At 38.9% G+C, this 16,342-nt stretch overlaps 1 protein-coding gene across 2 annotated transcripts; it reads left to right on the top strand.

Annotated features, from left to right (window-relative positions):
• Positions 1-562: 562 nt before the first annotated feature.
• cfap36 (cilia and flagella associated protein 36) lies at positions 563-15,198 on the top strand. 2 transcript variants are annotated; one of them, XM_084736371.1, is made up of 12 exons: positions 563-894; positions 2,109-2,173; positions 2,336-2,437; positions 6,166-6,280; positions 6,447-6,534; positions 8,309-8,468; positions 8,764-8,853; positions 10,106-10,211; positions 10,499-10,680; positions 12,289-12,447; positions 12,922-13,035; positions 14,419-15,198. In XM_084736371.1, exons 1-12 carry the CDS (start codon positions 789-791, stop codon positions 14,500-14,502), a joined length of 1,371 nt encoding a protein of 456 aa, XP_084592497.1. In that variant the 5' UTR covers positions 563-788; the 3' UTR covers positions 14,503-15,198. The 2 variants fall into 2 exon arrangements, with proteins under 2 accessions (XP_084592497.1, XP_084592498.1); XM_084736372.1 differs by lacking the exons at positions 8,764-8,853; positions 12,922-13,035.
• The last annotated feature ends 1,144 nt before the right edge of the window (positions 15,199-16,342 follow it).

Consider the following 16,342-nt stretch of genomic DNA (forward strand, 5'->3'; position numbering starts at 1 on the left):
CACCTGTAAAGCTTTAAAGACCTGTGGGGGGAGTTAGGGAACCAGTGATATAGAGTGTAATAATGTGTATATGCTCTCATCTGTATAAATACTTTATATTCTCTCATTTGAGGCACATTGTAGGAGATCAACCAAGAGTGCATTAAGCAACACACCTGAAGGGAACAGCACAGGCTGGTATTGGACATTGGAGAATTTTATATTGATGATTTGGAGAAATTGATTAAATGCTGCTACTGATAATGCATTAAACATCAATGGTTAAAACTTAACTATTACTCTGAGTAGTTTCTGAGAAGAAGACTACTTTTGCTTAAGTAGTTCTTTAACACCAGCACTTTTACTTGTAATTGAGTAATATTTTAGTAATGTAACGGTACTTGATCACATATTTTCAGCACTCTTTCCACCACTGGCTAAAATCTAGGAAAAGGTGGTATGAAGAGAAGTGAAACTGAGGGAGAGCAGCAGAGATTCCTGTGGTTAGTACCTACCTGGGCTCGAGCAGCAGCGGACTGACGTAACCGTTACCTTAGCAACCGATTAGGCGTCACCACTCCCGACTGCAAATTCATGAGTGTGCTTTTCTTGTCGGAGACCGTCCCGTCCCGTCAAGAGTGGAGAAACAGCACCGCGACGGGACATGGGGAGTAGTTTGTGAAAGACAATAAACCAGATGTCTTTTTCCATCTGTTCGAGCTGCTGTAGAGGAGCTGCACGCGCCGACCCGAGGAAAAACATCGCTGTGCTCGTGTTGTTGTTGTTAACGCTACCCAGCAGCAGCCAACATGGCTGAGGATGACTCTGAATGGGTTATAGAGAGCATCGTTGGCTACCTGGGAAGTCCCGAATGGGTCATTCCTGTCACAGACTTCATGGAAAACAAATGCACAGGTAAAAACATGTTATCCGCCCGTCTTGGACGCCTGCTTTCATAGGACGTTAAAGCCTCTCTGTAGCTATGCAATGTTAGCACAGCGGCTAAGCTAACGCTAACTTGTGCCTGCGATGTTTTTGTTAACGTATATTTAGAATTTGTGACATAAGATATATTTTACCGCCTGATAATTCAGCATTTTATTTAACACACGTGTTTGTTGGGTGTTAATTATAATTTTGGAATATTAGCCTCGACATTAATTTTAAACCAGAAAGCACTCAGGTGACGATAAAGGTGGCAAGCCCTAACGTTACCACAGTAACAGTAGCTAATGTTAGCAAGATAGCTACCTAAGTGGAAACCTTAGCTACCATTTCCATTCACTTTTTAGTGTGCAATTAACAGTACAAGACCATAGAATCAGTGTTGATTGCTAGATAAAGAAAGTTCAGGACTCATTTTAGGTCACGGGCCACAGACAGCCCAATCTCAAGTGGGCCAGACTTGTAAAACCATTACATAATTTAATCTATATATATAACAGCCTCCATTTTTCCATTTTATTGTAAAGAAGTAAAAGTACATCCTGAGGATGTTCATAAGTAATGGACCATCCATTTATAGAACAGATGATGAACACCCTGAGATGTTTTAATAAAATAAGTGCAATTTCAATAATGTCTCAGTTTTTCCATATACAATGAGCCTACTGTCATTGTATATGCATTACAATCAACAGATCACAGAGAATCTACAAATGTACAAAACAATTATGCATTGTGGAACTGAACAACAATATATTGTTTTAAGTCTTTATTGTTTGAACAAGTTGTTGAGATGTAGAAATTCTTATGTTCCAGACATTTCCACAGTGTTGGAGCCCTGTTGCCACAGTGCTGGCCACCAATATTATTTTAAGATACATTTCCAATAGTCCAATAGAGATTATTTTATGCTTGATGTTGCCGATTGACAGTATTTTACACAACAGTCAATATTATAGTATATAAATAACATTGTGGTCTGGAATTGATGACTGCTCTACATTTTTTTCTCCTTGCAAAGTCATCCAGCGGGCTGAATTGGACCATTTTGCCGGCCAGTTCTGGCCTACTGGCTTTATGTTTGACACCCCTGGTTTAGGATGTTTTTTTAAATGACTCCTCTGGGCACAGTATAAATCCTGAATTATCTTACTAACATTTACATGTTATTTGGCCTTTTTTAGTCTTTGATGACGAAGATGAAAATAAGTTATCATACACAGACATCCATCTGCAGTATAAGAAATTGGTGAGTACAGTCTTTGCTCCAGATGTTTCACACATATGAACTGAAACATAAATATTTTTCCTATTCTATTTTCATGCATTGCCTCATCAACATTGCTCATTTAGTGGTTTCATATTGCTGACTCAACAATCTGGACTGATGTAAGCTGCTTTGCTTTTGTAGGTGGAGAAGCTGTTAGATAATTACATGCAGGAGGTTGGCATCAACGAGCAGCAGTTTCTGGATGCATGCACTTCTCCTTTTGCCAAGTCCAAAACACTGCAGGTATGTTAAGCTCCATGTTCACACCACTGTCAGCCTGCCAGTTAACCCGAGGGGAGAATCAAGAGTAGGATTTGCTTGCATAACCCCCAGTTATACTGCTTTTCACATGGTGCAAACATGGCTTGTCTCCGTGTCTCTCTTTCAAAGCAGAAGTGTGTTTTCCTGAAGAATAAGCAAAATGAGAAATCAGGTTGTGACATAATCTACAACCACATTTCTGTTTTTATCCTAAACTATATTTAGATGTGCCCTATATAAGTGCCATGACTTTGTCAGGCTGAAGTGTGTTACCCAAACATGTATACAATTGGGTAAATGTACTGCACTAAGCAGAGTACATGCCTCCACTTTTGCTATGCAACTGTACCAACAAGCAATTATTAATGCAGCACCTGTACCCTGGCTATGAGGACTCTATCTTGTTTTGATTGACTAAAACTTGACATGGGGTAGGGTTGGGCAATATATCAATATTATACATAGATACAGATATAGATTACAGATATTGTCTGTTATTGACTGTTATCTATTGACTGTTCTATTATTTGCATTTACCCACTTAGCAATTATATCCATATTACTGATCAATTTCATTGTGTTAATATTTTGTGTTGTGTCAATAGTCATCCTTACAGTATTACAGTATTGTCGCAATATTTATATGAAGGTATTTGGTCAAAAATATTGTCATATTTGATTTTGTCTTGCCCAGTCCTTACAGTATGTTATATTAGATAAAATGAGTGTTATCAATATACATTATCTATCATATATTGGGGAATAACCTAAAAAAGATCAAGATATTATTTTTAAGCCCAGTCCTAACATGAGGCACTTACGTTGTTGCCACGTTTAACATTTAGTCCAATTTTGCAATATTGGATTTGTTCAGTATTCCTTATGACAGACTACCTACAAACGTTTGGGTGGAAATGAGGAGACAGACATGAACTGTCTAGTGCTTCCATGTTTTTTCTTTCAGAAAATCACAGAGGATGTTATTCAGTCTCCAGATAGCTTTACATTGTTTGATGATGTTACATCAATCTCTAACATGGCTTTTTTGAGGTTTCATACACACTGCTGCAACACCTTTGCGTAGTCAGTGGAAAAAATCTCAACTGTTCTTTCATGAAAAGATCTGACACTAATTCCCATACAAATTCGGAGATTGTCTGTTTAAGGAACAGTATGAGAGAAACAAATGGAGCAAGTCAGAGGTAATAAACCAGCAGTACCTGATGAGGCGATGAAAATGTAGCAGAAAAGTTGGAAAATAAACCTTGAGTTTGAAAGTTCATCAGCAAACAGGTTGGCCCCTTCCCTCAATAACTGGCAACCCTGCAGCTGATGCCCAGTGGCCTACTGGTGGTTGTGTATAAAGCATGGAATGTATGTTGTAAGGGCTATGACTGCAGTCACAGGCCAAAAATATGTTGTGTCTATGTGTATTTGTATCCCAAGTTGTAACAGTTTGCCCAGGCTGTTTGAGACAAATAACAGAAGGTTTTAAGAGTGTATTATGTTGGTTGAATAAGAATTCTATTACTTACACTTTAAACCTTGGCACTGATCAGTAGGGAATATGTCTGTGCCAGATTGGCAGAGATGGAGATCTGGATTTCATTGCAATCCTTGGGAGACGTGGATCTCATTAATTACCACTGAGATAAATCGTTAATGTCCACAAAGCAGGTCAAATTCTCCTAAAACAAAGATTAACTGTCACAGAAATTGCAGTACATAGAGGTGTCTCAGTTTACCCATGCTAAAGCTTTGTATAAAGATTACAAAGAGTAGTACAAATGCCTTATCTTGCTTAATTGCATTTTAGATGCTTTTTTAGGTTCAACTATATGAGATATTAATTGCATTACTTTGGTGTCCTGAATGGCAGAGCTCCCGTAAACTAAATCTTTGTCAAAGTGTGCAGCAAAATCAGTGATACATAATTTACTTGAATTAATTGTCCTGTTTGAAAAAACTAGAAAAATAAAAAATATGGCCCAGGTTTAAAAATCACTGAAAGATTTTTAGGTGACAGCTTTGTGTGTGTCTTCATTTTTATAGTGGCAGGAAAAAGACAGATTTTTGCAAAATAAGTCAGATTCTGATAATAATAATATAATGTATCTAATAATAATAATGAAATTAGAATAGCAGCCTTTAAGAGAATTGAATAGAGAAAACAAATAAGTAAAGACAAAATAATTTTTCACATTGTCTGTGGGTCTTATCTCAGACAGTTTTGCTATGTGTTTATTTGTACAGTGTGACTTTTCATCTGATCAGCGGCTGATAAGAGGTCGGGTCTTGACTTTGAAATGTAGACAACTCAGGTACTACAGCAGACAGACGGAGGCTAATGACTCAAAGGAAGGTATTGCGGTGTCATATCTCTTTAGACTTACTTACTGTAGCTGACTGTACCTTCTCTGTGATTAAGTCACTGAGAGAAACAGGATGCAGTGTAGGTTGGGGCTTTAGGTAGAAACGGTATCGGATAAGAGAGACTGAAAAAGGGAACTAGAGAGTGGAGAAAGAAAGAAGCTGAGCTGGCAGACTGAGAACCTGGTGACCCGGTTGTATTACACTAAGAACGTTGATCATGTATTTAAGGTTAGTCAAAAGATTTGCCTAGCATTAGCCTAGATGTGGCACAGATCTGACAGGAGACAGACAGGAAGCTAATGTGAAAGATTATGCCTAAGTAGCACTCTGTTTACAAACATAGCTTCGCTTTTGCAGGGACTTGATTTGAGATCCTCACAATGCTTGGCCGTACTGTACATCCCGTCCTGATCTGCTAGAGGCAGAATACCCTGATAGGAACACTGACTATTTATTCTGCCAGAGGTTTTCACATGTGCCAATATCTTGATTGTTTTTCTGCGAATATTCTCTAGACCTCAGTTGACCTGACAAGATAGACGTGTAGCTATACAAGAGTAAGGTTTAGCCTAATTGATACATTTGCTAATAAAAGAATATTAAAATAAACTAATCCTTGAGGGACAAGTGTACAGGGTTTATCAGCATCTAGGGGTGAGCTTGAACATTGCAAACTTGGGCTGAAGAGTTAATCAAATATTTATCAAAATCACAATACGGCCTTCTGCAATTTTCAAATTGCAAGTGGCACAATATTTGCTAAAAGCAAAATGTGTTTCAGAATACCATTTCAAGTTAAATACTATCATGCTGCAGAAATGTCCTGCCTTATACATCATATTCTACAAAGAAAAAACGTGCAAATCTCCACAAAACTCACACCATAATCCTTTTACTATGTTTTTCAATGAAAATGAGAATGATCATTCCCCTTCTATTGCAAATCAATATCACAGTAGAAATATCAGTCATGTTTTCATACACTATCTAGTTCATTATGATACATCTATGAAGAGGACCTGCACACTCTTGTAAGGTAACGAAAACACAACAATTCTTATATTCAGGGGATTATACACAAGTTAAAACATACTTATGAATAATATATTCCATTGCTGCCACATTCTGTGAATACATCCCTGTAAATCTCAAACAATGGACCTTTAACTTAAACTCCAAACATAATGTGCTTTTGGGCTCTATAGCTGTGTGTACTGACCCATTCTCTACTGCCACAGTTTTTCTCTGTACCTAGTCTTAATGCCATTCATCAATAATTATCTTTTGGATATGGTGATTTTTCATGGTCTTACGCAGTTGATGTTTTTGTTGTATAGTCGGTGTTCCAACCAGTACTGGCTACAGATGACTTCCAGATGTTTCGTTCACTGATGGTCCAGAAGAACATGGAGCTGCAGCTTCAGGCCCTCCGGGTCATTAAAGAACAGAACGGTAAGCTGGATTAATTCACATACATACACCAAAACACACACTCCAAAACACGAAAACACCACTGATATAGCTGCAAATACAGTTATATGCCTGTGTGTGTGTGTGTGTGTGTGTGTGTGTGTGTGTGTGTGTGTGTGTGTGTGTGTGCATGCATGCACGTGTGTAGGGACCCTCCCAGAGTGTCTAACTGATGGTGTGGACGTGATGACAGAGTTGCAGCAGCAAGAGATGAAAATCCTGGAGGAGGTTCTCAGGTAAGTCACTTGTTCTCTCTCTCTCTATATATATATAATATGGACAATATAATACAGACAGTAACATGTTTTCTCTGTCTTGCTGTCTTTCTATCTCTCACACACACCAAGTCAACCATCCACTATTAGGGATTTAAATCTTCAAACAACAATCAGAATTGTATAGATATCCTGACTGTGATGATGGACATCTTGAATTATTTCTAGTAAAGTTGAAATAGAATATTGTGATACTAAGTATGGAGTTGTGATGTTATGAGTAGCAATACTCATAGCGTAACATGTAGGGGTCACAATGAACTTTTTTTGTCCCCCAGTCAAATAGCTAGTGAATATTTAAATATTACCGCCTACTCAATAGCTTACCGTTGTTGATGGCTGGTGAGTGACCAACCAACCACTTTCATATTTTACCAGCATTTAACTGCTGCTAATTTTGTGCCCTGGTAATATGTATGGAGATGTGTCTGTATGTATGATTTTTACTCCCTTAATTCTGACAAAAAGCACAAAATTCATCATGTAAGCCTGTGAGAGGTTCATCTTTCAGTCCTCAACTTTTATGAAGCTCACAAATATATTTATGTCATTATATATACAACATCTGGACACACTGATCTGACTAGATCTGTTTTTTTCCTCATCATGTTTTTATTTTGAAAAATCATAATTACTTTACTTAGAAATGGAAACATATTCCATAAAACATCTTGTAGTTTAAGTCAGTAGACGTGGGCACAGTGGCTGTATGTGCCCAGGTTTGTAGAAGCTCCAGCCCCTGCTCTCTAATGGGATTTTACATGTGTCAGCCTGGCCAAGTAGAACACACTGAGTCTAATGGGACCGCAGCTAAGCTCCTTAGGGTCCAGCTAATTTAGGTTGGAGGGATTGACACTAAACAAGCAACTAAAAAAATAGTATTTCTGACCCCTTTGTCTTACCGGGGTACTCTGGCTGCTTATCAGCGCTGCATTCTCCTGCAATACCTCTCTTCCAGATATACTGTCAGTATGCTGCTTTCCTGCAGCTGACTTCCTGATAAGCCCCTGAATGCACCATGAAGGAATTGTTTCCTTTAGTCTCTGATTGCAGCTACACTATGACTATGCATTGTCTGTGCAGATTCAGTTTGAATGACAGTCCAAATGTTTTGCTGTGCTACAAATATTTCAGAGCACTACAAAAATATTAATAGGATATCTGACAAGCTACAGTCATAGTAACAACTGGAATGACTATGATGAAAATGATAAAATGTATTGGTGTAGTTTGCTCTTTTACATGATCTGTCTATTTGTATACCAACAGATAACTAAACATACAATAGTAAATGCTTTACGGAAGTCTCCTCTAAGGCAGTTTAAGTGGCTAAATAAATCAAATTAAAGGATCTGCGTGGTGATCCCTCTGAGCAAACTCAGGTATAGCGTGGTTATCATGTGGAAATCCCTGACGTTGGTGTCTTATTCTAGATTCTAGTCCATTTGTGTCATTAGCCAAAGGTTAAATGGACAACAAAACCTTCTTAACTTTAAATTAACTAGACTATTATCACACCTGCGCTACTAAACATACTTTAAAACAATCCAAGTGGGTTCCTGAAGACTCTGTAGCAGGACCAGTTCATACATTTCAAGCTTTGCAAAAGAAATTACTTGATCTAATTTATGCATAGTGAAAATTCAGTCAAGTCTCATAGCCCTGGATCAAATCTCATATTGAACTGTAGTTAAAGCAGACACTTTCTTTTTCTCTCCCACTGATTTGTTATCAGAAAATCAAAGGAGGAGTATGATGAGGAAATGTCCAAGCGGCTGTTATTAGAGGAAGAGGTCGGTTCCACTTCCAGCAGCTGTACTAATAAGCCGATGGCAGAAGGCAGGGAAGCCCAGAATACTACTTCTGCTCCCAGCCAGCAAAGCAACACTGCCAAGGTAATGCATCTTGATCTGTGTGAGCCAAATAAGACCTGCGGACCAGCCAAACTGAGGAGCCTCATATGAACCTTGTAAGGATTTTTGTGTGTGAGCGCCAACAACAAAAAAAAACCTCTGATAAGAAGGGATGGTATCTGTAAAACTCCTTACTGTGTTACCTTTGTTGGTCTGTTATCTCCCATCATTTTTCTAACAAATCAGACTTGCTGCAATGCTCCCAATGATTAATGATGTTAGAGCCCCATCTCTCCTTTACAACCTGACAGTGTTGTGTTTTTTATTTCATGCTAAGGCCAAAGCTGAAGGGACTGGTGGCAACAGCAGCACTAATGGTCACCACATCCCACTAGTGAATGGAAACACTGCCACTGAATTTAATCTGGTAACCGAACCATCCATGGAGTAACATTTTATAAGGATAGTTAGGATGAAGAGGGGTTGTATGAGGTGTTTATTAAGAGTACCAGCATGGAATCTAAGTGACGTACTGCTGTGGACAGGGTCAGCAGCAAAATGTATTTTAGCCACTTATAAAAAGTCCTATATAAAAAAAAACTTTCAATATCAGTATAAAGGTAGGCTCTATTTAGAATATTTTCACTGCTTTACTTTGCAGACAGACAACCTTTTCAGAGTGGTAACTGCTGTTATATTAGCCAAATATCACTGTCTTTCACTTTACCAGACTCTATTGGTGAAATCAGTAATTTTATCTTGCAGAACACAAGAGCTGCTGGTCTATCGCTGCCTTGATCTGTTTTTTTGTTTGTGTTATCATATGACTTTAGTGAATCGGAATTAAAACTTTATGACAATGAAGAAACACAATAACACACACAAAGTAACTAACTGAGACAGTAGTAGACCAGCAACTCGTAAAGGTTTTCGTAAAGGTACCGATTGGCCTATGGATCTGGTTGAACAAGAGACAGTGATATTTGGATTATACAACGGCGCTTTTCCATCTGAAAAAGCTCTCTGACGGCAAGGTAAAGTAGTGAAAATATTGTAAGTATTGCATACACTTAAATTGACTGTACCTCATACAATCCCACTTCAAATAATACAAACTATCTCTTTAATTAGTTACCTAATTTTTAGTACACAGCAGTTTACTGCTTAATTTAAGGATGCATTAATACAATTTTCAACGGCATCTGTAATGGTTAACAAAGTGAAAAGTTTTTGTATTTGTAAATGCAAAATGTAGGATTTCTATATAAAATCTTGTTAACAGATTAACAGCTGTAAATTTCCTTGATATCAAAATTTACAAGAATTGGCATTGTATCCAAAAACTAGGTATCAGTGCATCCTGAGGGTAGATAGAAGGTAGTAGTTTCATAGCCTGTGTAGTAGGTTGGTGATGTGGTGGCTATGTAGTTGTAAAGTCTGTAAATTACATTGCTTGTGTACTATCAGTAGATTAAAAACAGCTGGAATCTGTGACTTGTGTTTGTCATTATAGTCATGTGAAGGTTTCTTTAAGTCTATAGTCTACAGTCTGTGGACTCTATATGGTGTTGTAGCTGCTGCTTTCTAGCATTAGCATGTTGTAATAGTGGGCTGAATTTAATGTAGTGGTTGCGTCATCTGTATAATGTGTATTAATACCTGTGGGTCCCTCCCTCCAGGTCAATGGCAAATCTGTAAGAAAACAAGAGGGCAAGACAGCTGCTGCAGGAGGTGGAAATGAGAAGAATGCAGCTAAGAGCACCTCCACGTCAAAACCTACATCAGGTACCGCAGGAGGACTTCAAACTCCTCACCACCAATTCTCTGACTCTAAACTCTTCCTCCTTTTGTCCTTTTGTCTCCCCACCACATTTAGGTGGTTTAATTTTGGGAAAACCTTTAATAAATCCAAATCCAACTTCAGAAACTTAACCTCTGAAGGAAATTTGGGTTACAGTGTGGTAAAGTGAGGATGAATTCCACAATTTATGGAGTTCATGTATTGAGTTGAGAAAAATAGTTTATAAATAAGCCTCATGAGCAGTCAAATTGCTTTGAATATGTGTATGCAGGTTGTGACAGTAATGGTGTGGAGTCCAGAGTCCTTCCAGCAGTGAAACCTCCAGTAAAATCTGGTGAACCCCTCGTCAGCGTCAGTCCTGACACCAAGGAGCAGAGCAGCAGCAGCCAGACTGCAGCCGAGGCATGTCTGGAGGAGGCACACAGGGAGGCCGGCTTCTCTAAGCCATATACAGTGAGTCTGTGAGCCTGCTACATACTGTAGAGTACATCATGAGTGAGATGCAGTGTGATTTATTCTGCTTAGTGTCATGAACATGCTAAATCTGGTGGTGCCAACCAAGTTATCTTCCTACTTCAGTGCCTCTTTTTGTTTGACGGGTTGTTCTGCCTTCCTCTTGTTTGGTAGGACAGTTGTCTGAAACACAAGCTCTGCTGGATATTAAATTCCCTCGTTAATGTGTCTGGCAGTTTTGTTTTTTGTTTTTTAGTTTGCACACCACCACGTCAGAGATGAACTATAGAAAATAAAGATTCTTAATCTGGAAGGTGCAGGAATCTGAAGGTTTTAACAGCTTCATAGTTTATGGTCAGCAGAGATCAGTTTAGTGTGTAACGAACACATACAGTTTCTCAAACACACAATGTAAAATGGCACCAGAAAGATTTAACTTAGCATATATTTAAAAATATGCATTTGTTTTATTTTTTATTTTTTCTTATCGCACCCATGGGTGCTCAAAAATTCAAAGTTTTCTCCTAAGTCATGTTTAACAGCACCAGTGTGTAGGATGTAGTTGCATCTACCATTGAGCTTGCAGATTGCAAACACTGCATCTCCCAGGTGTGTAGGAAAATCTACATCAGCTGTGAAACTTGTGCAGAACACGAAAGCCGTATTTAGAGTTAGTCTTTGGTTATCTCTTCAGGGCTAATGCAGGCTTCAATGTCAGTGTGTTTTTTTCACTTGTGGAAGTGGGTCAGAAATCTACTGACCAGAGTAACTAGTGGAACTTGCAAGTAGTGTTTTTAGAAACATGATCCACTGTGATCAGTTTTGCGATTACCTGGCTTGCCTGAGTGTTCATGTTTCGTACAAATCCTGGCAAGGCCTTGGATGAGGGGCTGTAGGCAGCCCTCTTAGCTGCCATGCAAGGAAGATGCCATCATCTCTTATTATGGCACTCCAGGGATGTATTTTGTAAACTTGACATGACTTTTATCATCACCAGTTTATCCGCTTTGCTTTCCACCCAATATAAAGTTAGTACTTCGCCCACATCCTTTCACGCCACCCTACTAAACTCCTGTTTCCGAGATAATTGAAATGCTCGCTTGCACTTCAGCTCAAAAACTTTGTCTTTACGGACCGCTGTTTTCTTGCAAGTGCCTGATCAGTACTGTGCATGAGCAGCTCTCAATAGAGATGAGAAAGGGGTAAGATGGTACACTCTGATCTACATCTATCATCAGCTCTGGAAAAAACAGTGTCTAATTATTTTTTACCACTTGCCCACCTGGATAAGTGAATTGCTAGATTTACTAGTCCACGAGGCCTTTTATTTGCCCCAGGCAATGCAACATGGCAGCCACCATGGAAGAGGACCCACGTTCTCTGTAAATAAAAATGCCTCATTCTAATGCAAAGAAACCAGCGGTTATTTCAGGTGATTATACACTAATGAATAAATACTTATTAGTATTGTATTCCATTTCTGTCATATTCTGCTAATAGATCTCCCTAAATCTTACACACTGGACCTTTAATTGGGAGGAATTCATGTTTGCTTGTACATGGTTTGAGTTGTACTCCTGTCTCATCTTCACCTCCAATTCCCTCCAGGAGTTGTCAGCGTCTCAGCAAGAGCAGCTCCAGCAGAGGGCAGCATATCTGCGTCAGCAGCGAGACAAACTACATGCTCTGAAAAAAGAACAGCAGAAAACCAAGCAGACCACAACACCAGAGGAAGCACCCACACCCACAACCACCACCACCACTCCGGTAACTACAGCCTGTTATACCTCCATTCACAATGAGGTCAGAGGTCAGGATCAACCACCTGACTGTTAGAGGGCACTTGAACGTGTGGAGCATATTTAATATGGCAGGCGTCATTACATTTTACTTGATGTTAGATGTAATGAACTTTTCACAAACTCCTCATTTTGGTCCATCGGAGTTATTAGTAGAAGTTAAACTGACTATAGATAGTTTCATGGTGAGTTTTGGCTCAGCAATCACAGTAAGAAATTGTACCAGGACCTCATAATTTAATATCCATACTTTACATTTTGGTGATATTTATTTTCTTCAGTCTTTTAATTGCAAAAGTCATTTCTTGATTTTGACCAAATTTTCTTTAACCCACATTTTCCCTCCTAATTTTTCTTTCTTTTCATCATCCTTCTGATTTATTTATTGGATTCTTCTTCTTCATCTCCTTCCATCTATATCTGACATGGTCTGGCTTATCAGGGGGCAGTGGGGCAGTCCCAGAAGAATGGGGCTTGTACCCCTCCTGCTCCTCTTCTTCCTCCTCAACCTCTTCCTCCTCCAGCACAACACTCCACTAACTCCTCCAAACAGAAGGTGATCCATCAGCTGCCTCTGCCTGATGTGACACATTAATCATTTGTGCTGAGTGTTTTGTTAAAGTTTTGCTGTGTAGTGCCCCCACCCACCCACTTCCGTCCTTACTGTCACACTCTGTCTTACAGAAAATCTTCTGTCCCCATCCAGCAGAAAAAGATTAGACTGTGCTCCTTTACTTCCAGTAACAATTAATTGCTTATTAAAGACACAAAGTGAAGGGAACAAAGCCTCATTTTCACTGTGGATTGAAATTGCACCCACTGAAAAAAGCTATATATAGTTTTAAAGGGATAGTTCAGATAATTTTAAGTCTGGTTGTATGAGGTACTTATTGATAGTCAGTGTATTACCTATGCTAGATTTGGCACATTGTCAGTTTGGAGAAGCAAATGTACTGCTTTGGACAGGATCAGCAACAAAAGGTATGTTAGCCAGTTAAAAAAAGGTTGACCTTAAAAAAAAACCTATCAGTTTAAGAGTATGCTATATTTACAAGATTTTCACATCTTTACGTTGCCATAAGACAGTTTTTTCCAACAGCAAACTGCCATTATATATCGCTCTTTCGCACTCCACCAGACTCCATTGGCAAAATCAGTCATTTTACGTTACAGAATATGGCAGTTGCTCGTCTACTGCTGCCTTGATCAGTTAGTTTGTTTGTGTCACTGTGTGACTTCTGTGTTTGAAAGGGTTAGTTCAGATTCACCACAGTCACACAATAACACAATCACACAAAAAAAACAGATTGAGGCAGTGTTGGACCAGCACCTTCTGTTCTGCAAGGTGAACTTTCTGATTTCGCCTATGGAGTTTGGTTCATTTGGAGAGAGCAATATTTGGCTTGTGTTCCTGTCAGAAAAGACTGTCTGCAAAGTAAAGCAGTGAATATTCTATTCTAAATATTGCAGAGACTTTGGTGAACTTTAGGTGAACTTTTTTTAAGTGACTAAAAAGCCTTTTGTTGTTGCTCCTGTCCACAGCAGTTAATTGCTTAGCTTTCATGCTGGTACTCCTCCGTGCTTCGCAAAACTGGAAGTGTGCCAACTGCTATCTACCATAAGTACCTCATAAAACCCCACTTCAAATAATCTGAAATTAATTTGGATTGAAAGCTAGTATTTTAATTTATCAGCATCTTTAGATGCATTAAGCTTTCTAAATATTTGATTATTTTATATCACTTTATAGCATAGTCATATTCCCAAAACCAGCTGCTTTCATTTAGATTTCTAGCTCAGACATGTATGAGTGTGTGCTTTGTTGTATTTTAGTAGTCATTTCCACTCAGTCAACATTTTGTCTCAAGCCGCTGGTGGTGATTATTATCTCATCCATCCACTTATTAACCACTCTGTCTTGTCTGGTCTCTTTACGCAGGACATATCTGCTGAGGAGAGGAAAAAACTACAGAAGAGAAAACATCTGGCTGACAAGCTGAAAGAGGAAGTGATTAAGAAATAACTTACCTTCCAACTGCAATATTGTCATTTCTGTCTTCTATCTGTTTACTCCGGTAATCAAACACATGGCTTCCTCCGCCTCCTTCAGTCAGATAATTCACTTTATGTAACACAGATCAGGGCTTTTCCAAAGAAACAGAACATGTTTGAGGTCTTCCTTCCTCAGAGATTTTTTCATTGTAGTCTACAGAGGAAGAAGGTACATCTCTTTTTATATTTTGGATGCACCGGTCGGTATGTGGCAGTCCCCTTTCACTAAGAGAGCAGTCAAGCGTTCTGTTAGACAGTGGCATCTGTGTGACTGAGCAAGTTCAGAAAATGTCAGGCAAACTGAAAAGCACACGGATCGGTCAGGCCAATGTTAGTAGGATTTCTAATGGCTTATTCCTAATTTTTGCTGTACATCACTAGACACACCTGGGCTTTGTCCAAGGCACTCCTTGTAGTGCACTCCTCCGTGTGCGCTACATTTACTTCAGTGACATATTGGAGATCCCCAAAATCTCACATTTGAATGAAAAATCATGTACACTACTTGCTAAAAATCTGCACTGCATTAGTGCTTCACTATTGATAAATGTGTAAATGTTAATTATGCAACACTACACTGGCCAGTAATGGAGCAAAATTAGGATTAAAGGGATAGTTCTGTTTACTTGATGTGGGGCTGCATGAGTTTCTCATAGATAGTCAGTGTATAAGCAGAGATAGGCACCAGCACACAAGCTAAAAGCAACCAGAAAAAAATGTATTAAACACTATTTAACACTTAAAAATGTTGATACTAAAGAAATTACATCAGCGAAGTGTACTCTAGATGTACATATTTTCACAGCTTTACTTTGCCATCTGACAGCCTTTATGAAACTGTTGTTACATAAGCCAGGTATCACTCAAAAGGAACCAACCATAGACAAATCAAGAGTCTTATCTTGCAGAACATGTTAGTTTATAGTCTACCACTGTCTCAAGCAGGTAGTTTGTTTGTGTTATTGTACAACTTGGGTGAATCCATATTAACCTTTCAGAAAATAAAGTCACACAGTAACACAGACAGACTAATAAATTGAGGCAGTCGTAGACCAGCAACTCCAGTATTTTGTAAGGTAAAATTACTGATTTTGCTTATGGAGTTTGGTTGGTTTTGAGAGCGCAATGTTTGGCTTATATAACAGTGATTGCCTGTCAGAAAAGGCTGTAACTGCAATGTAAGGTGGTGACAATATTCTAAATAGGGTGTCCACTTAAACTGATGCAGATTTCGGGGGGTGGCTAAAATTTGTTTTGCTGCTGATGCCGCTTCTCAAAACTGAGAGCATGCCGACCACTGTAGGAAATACACCGCCTGTAGATGAGTGCCTCATGCTTCAGATAGTCAGAATTATCCTTTTAATACTTTTTCTGCTCAATGTACTGAGAAGGGAAGAGTGATTTTGGACACATATGTGCTTGTTTCTCTGTAGACAACAGAAAGGGGCCGTGGGCTACGAAAAATAGACTCAACATTAGGCACAACTGGCCTAGTTATATTAGTCCTGGTTAAAGACTTGATTGGGAGAGTCCTGTGTTGAGGGTAACATTAGCTAGCACAAGTGTACAGTGTGTTTTCCACTGCCATTAGCATTCCCAGAGGGAAAAGTCAGCTGGTACATCTTATAGCTGATAACACTGTAGCAGCTCATCCTAGGCAAAGAGCGCTGTGGAAGTTGTCAAGATGAACACGCTGTCATGTGTTCATAAAGGGGCCAAGAGAAGTGTGTTGCTTTCTCTGAGGAGTTCAGTATTTCATGTATGCTGTTTAATAAATCACATTTTATAGAAACAACCTGGACTCTGGACTG

The sequence above is a fragment of the Lutjanus erythropterus genome, chromosome 14 (assembly GCF_056507025.1).
Source record: "Lutjanus erythropterus isolate fLutEry1 chromosome 14, fLutEry1.hap2, whole genome shotgun sequence".
In the NCBI taxonomy this organism is placed as follows: domain Eukaryota; kingdom Metazoa; phylum Chordata; class Actinopteri; order Lutjaniformes; family Lutjanidae; genus Lutjanus; species Lutjanus erythropterus.

Bases quoted from the DNA above. Each gene is read 5' to 3' on its own strand.
- cfap36 (XM_084736371.1), top strand. From the start codon at position 789: ATGGCTGAGGATGACTCTGAATGGGTTATAGAGAGCATCGTTGGCTAC. The intron at 2,174-2,335 runs GTGAGTACAGTC...TTGCTTTTGTAG, and splicing joins ATCTGCAGTATAAGAAATTG to GTGGAGAAGCTGTTAGATAA. The intron at 8,469-8,763 runs GTAATGCATCTT...TTTCATGCTAAG, and splicing joins AGCAAAGCAACACTGCCAAG to GCCAAAGCTGAAGGGACTGG.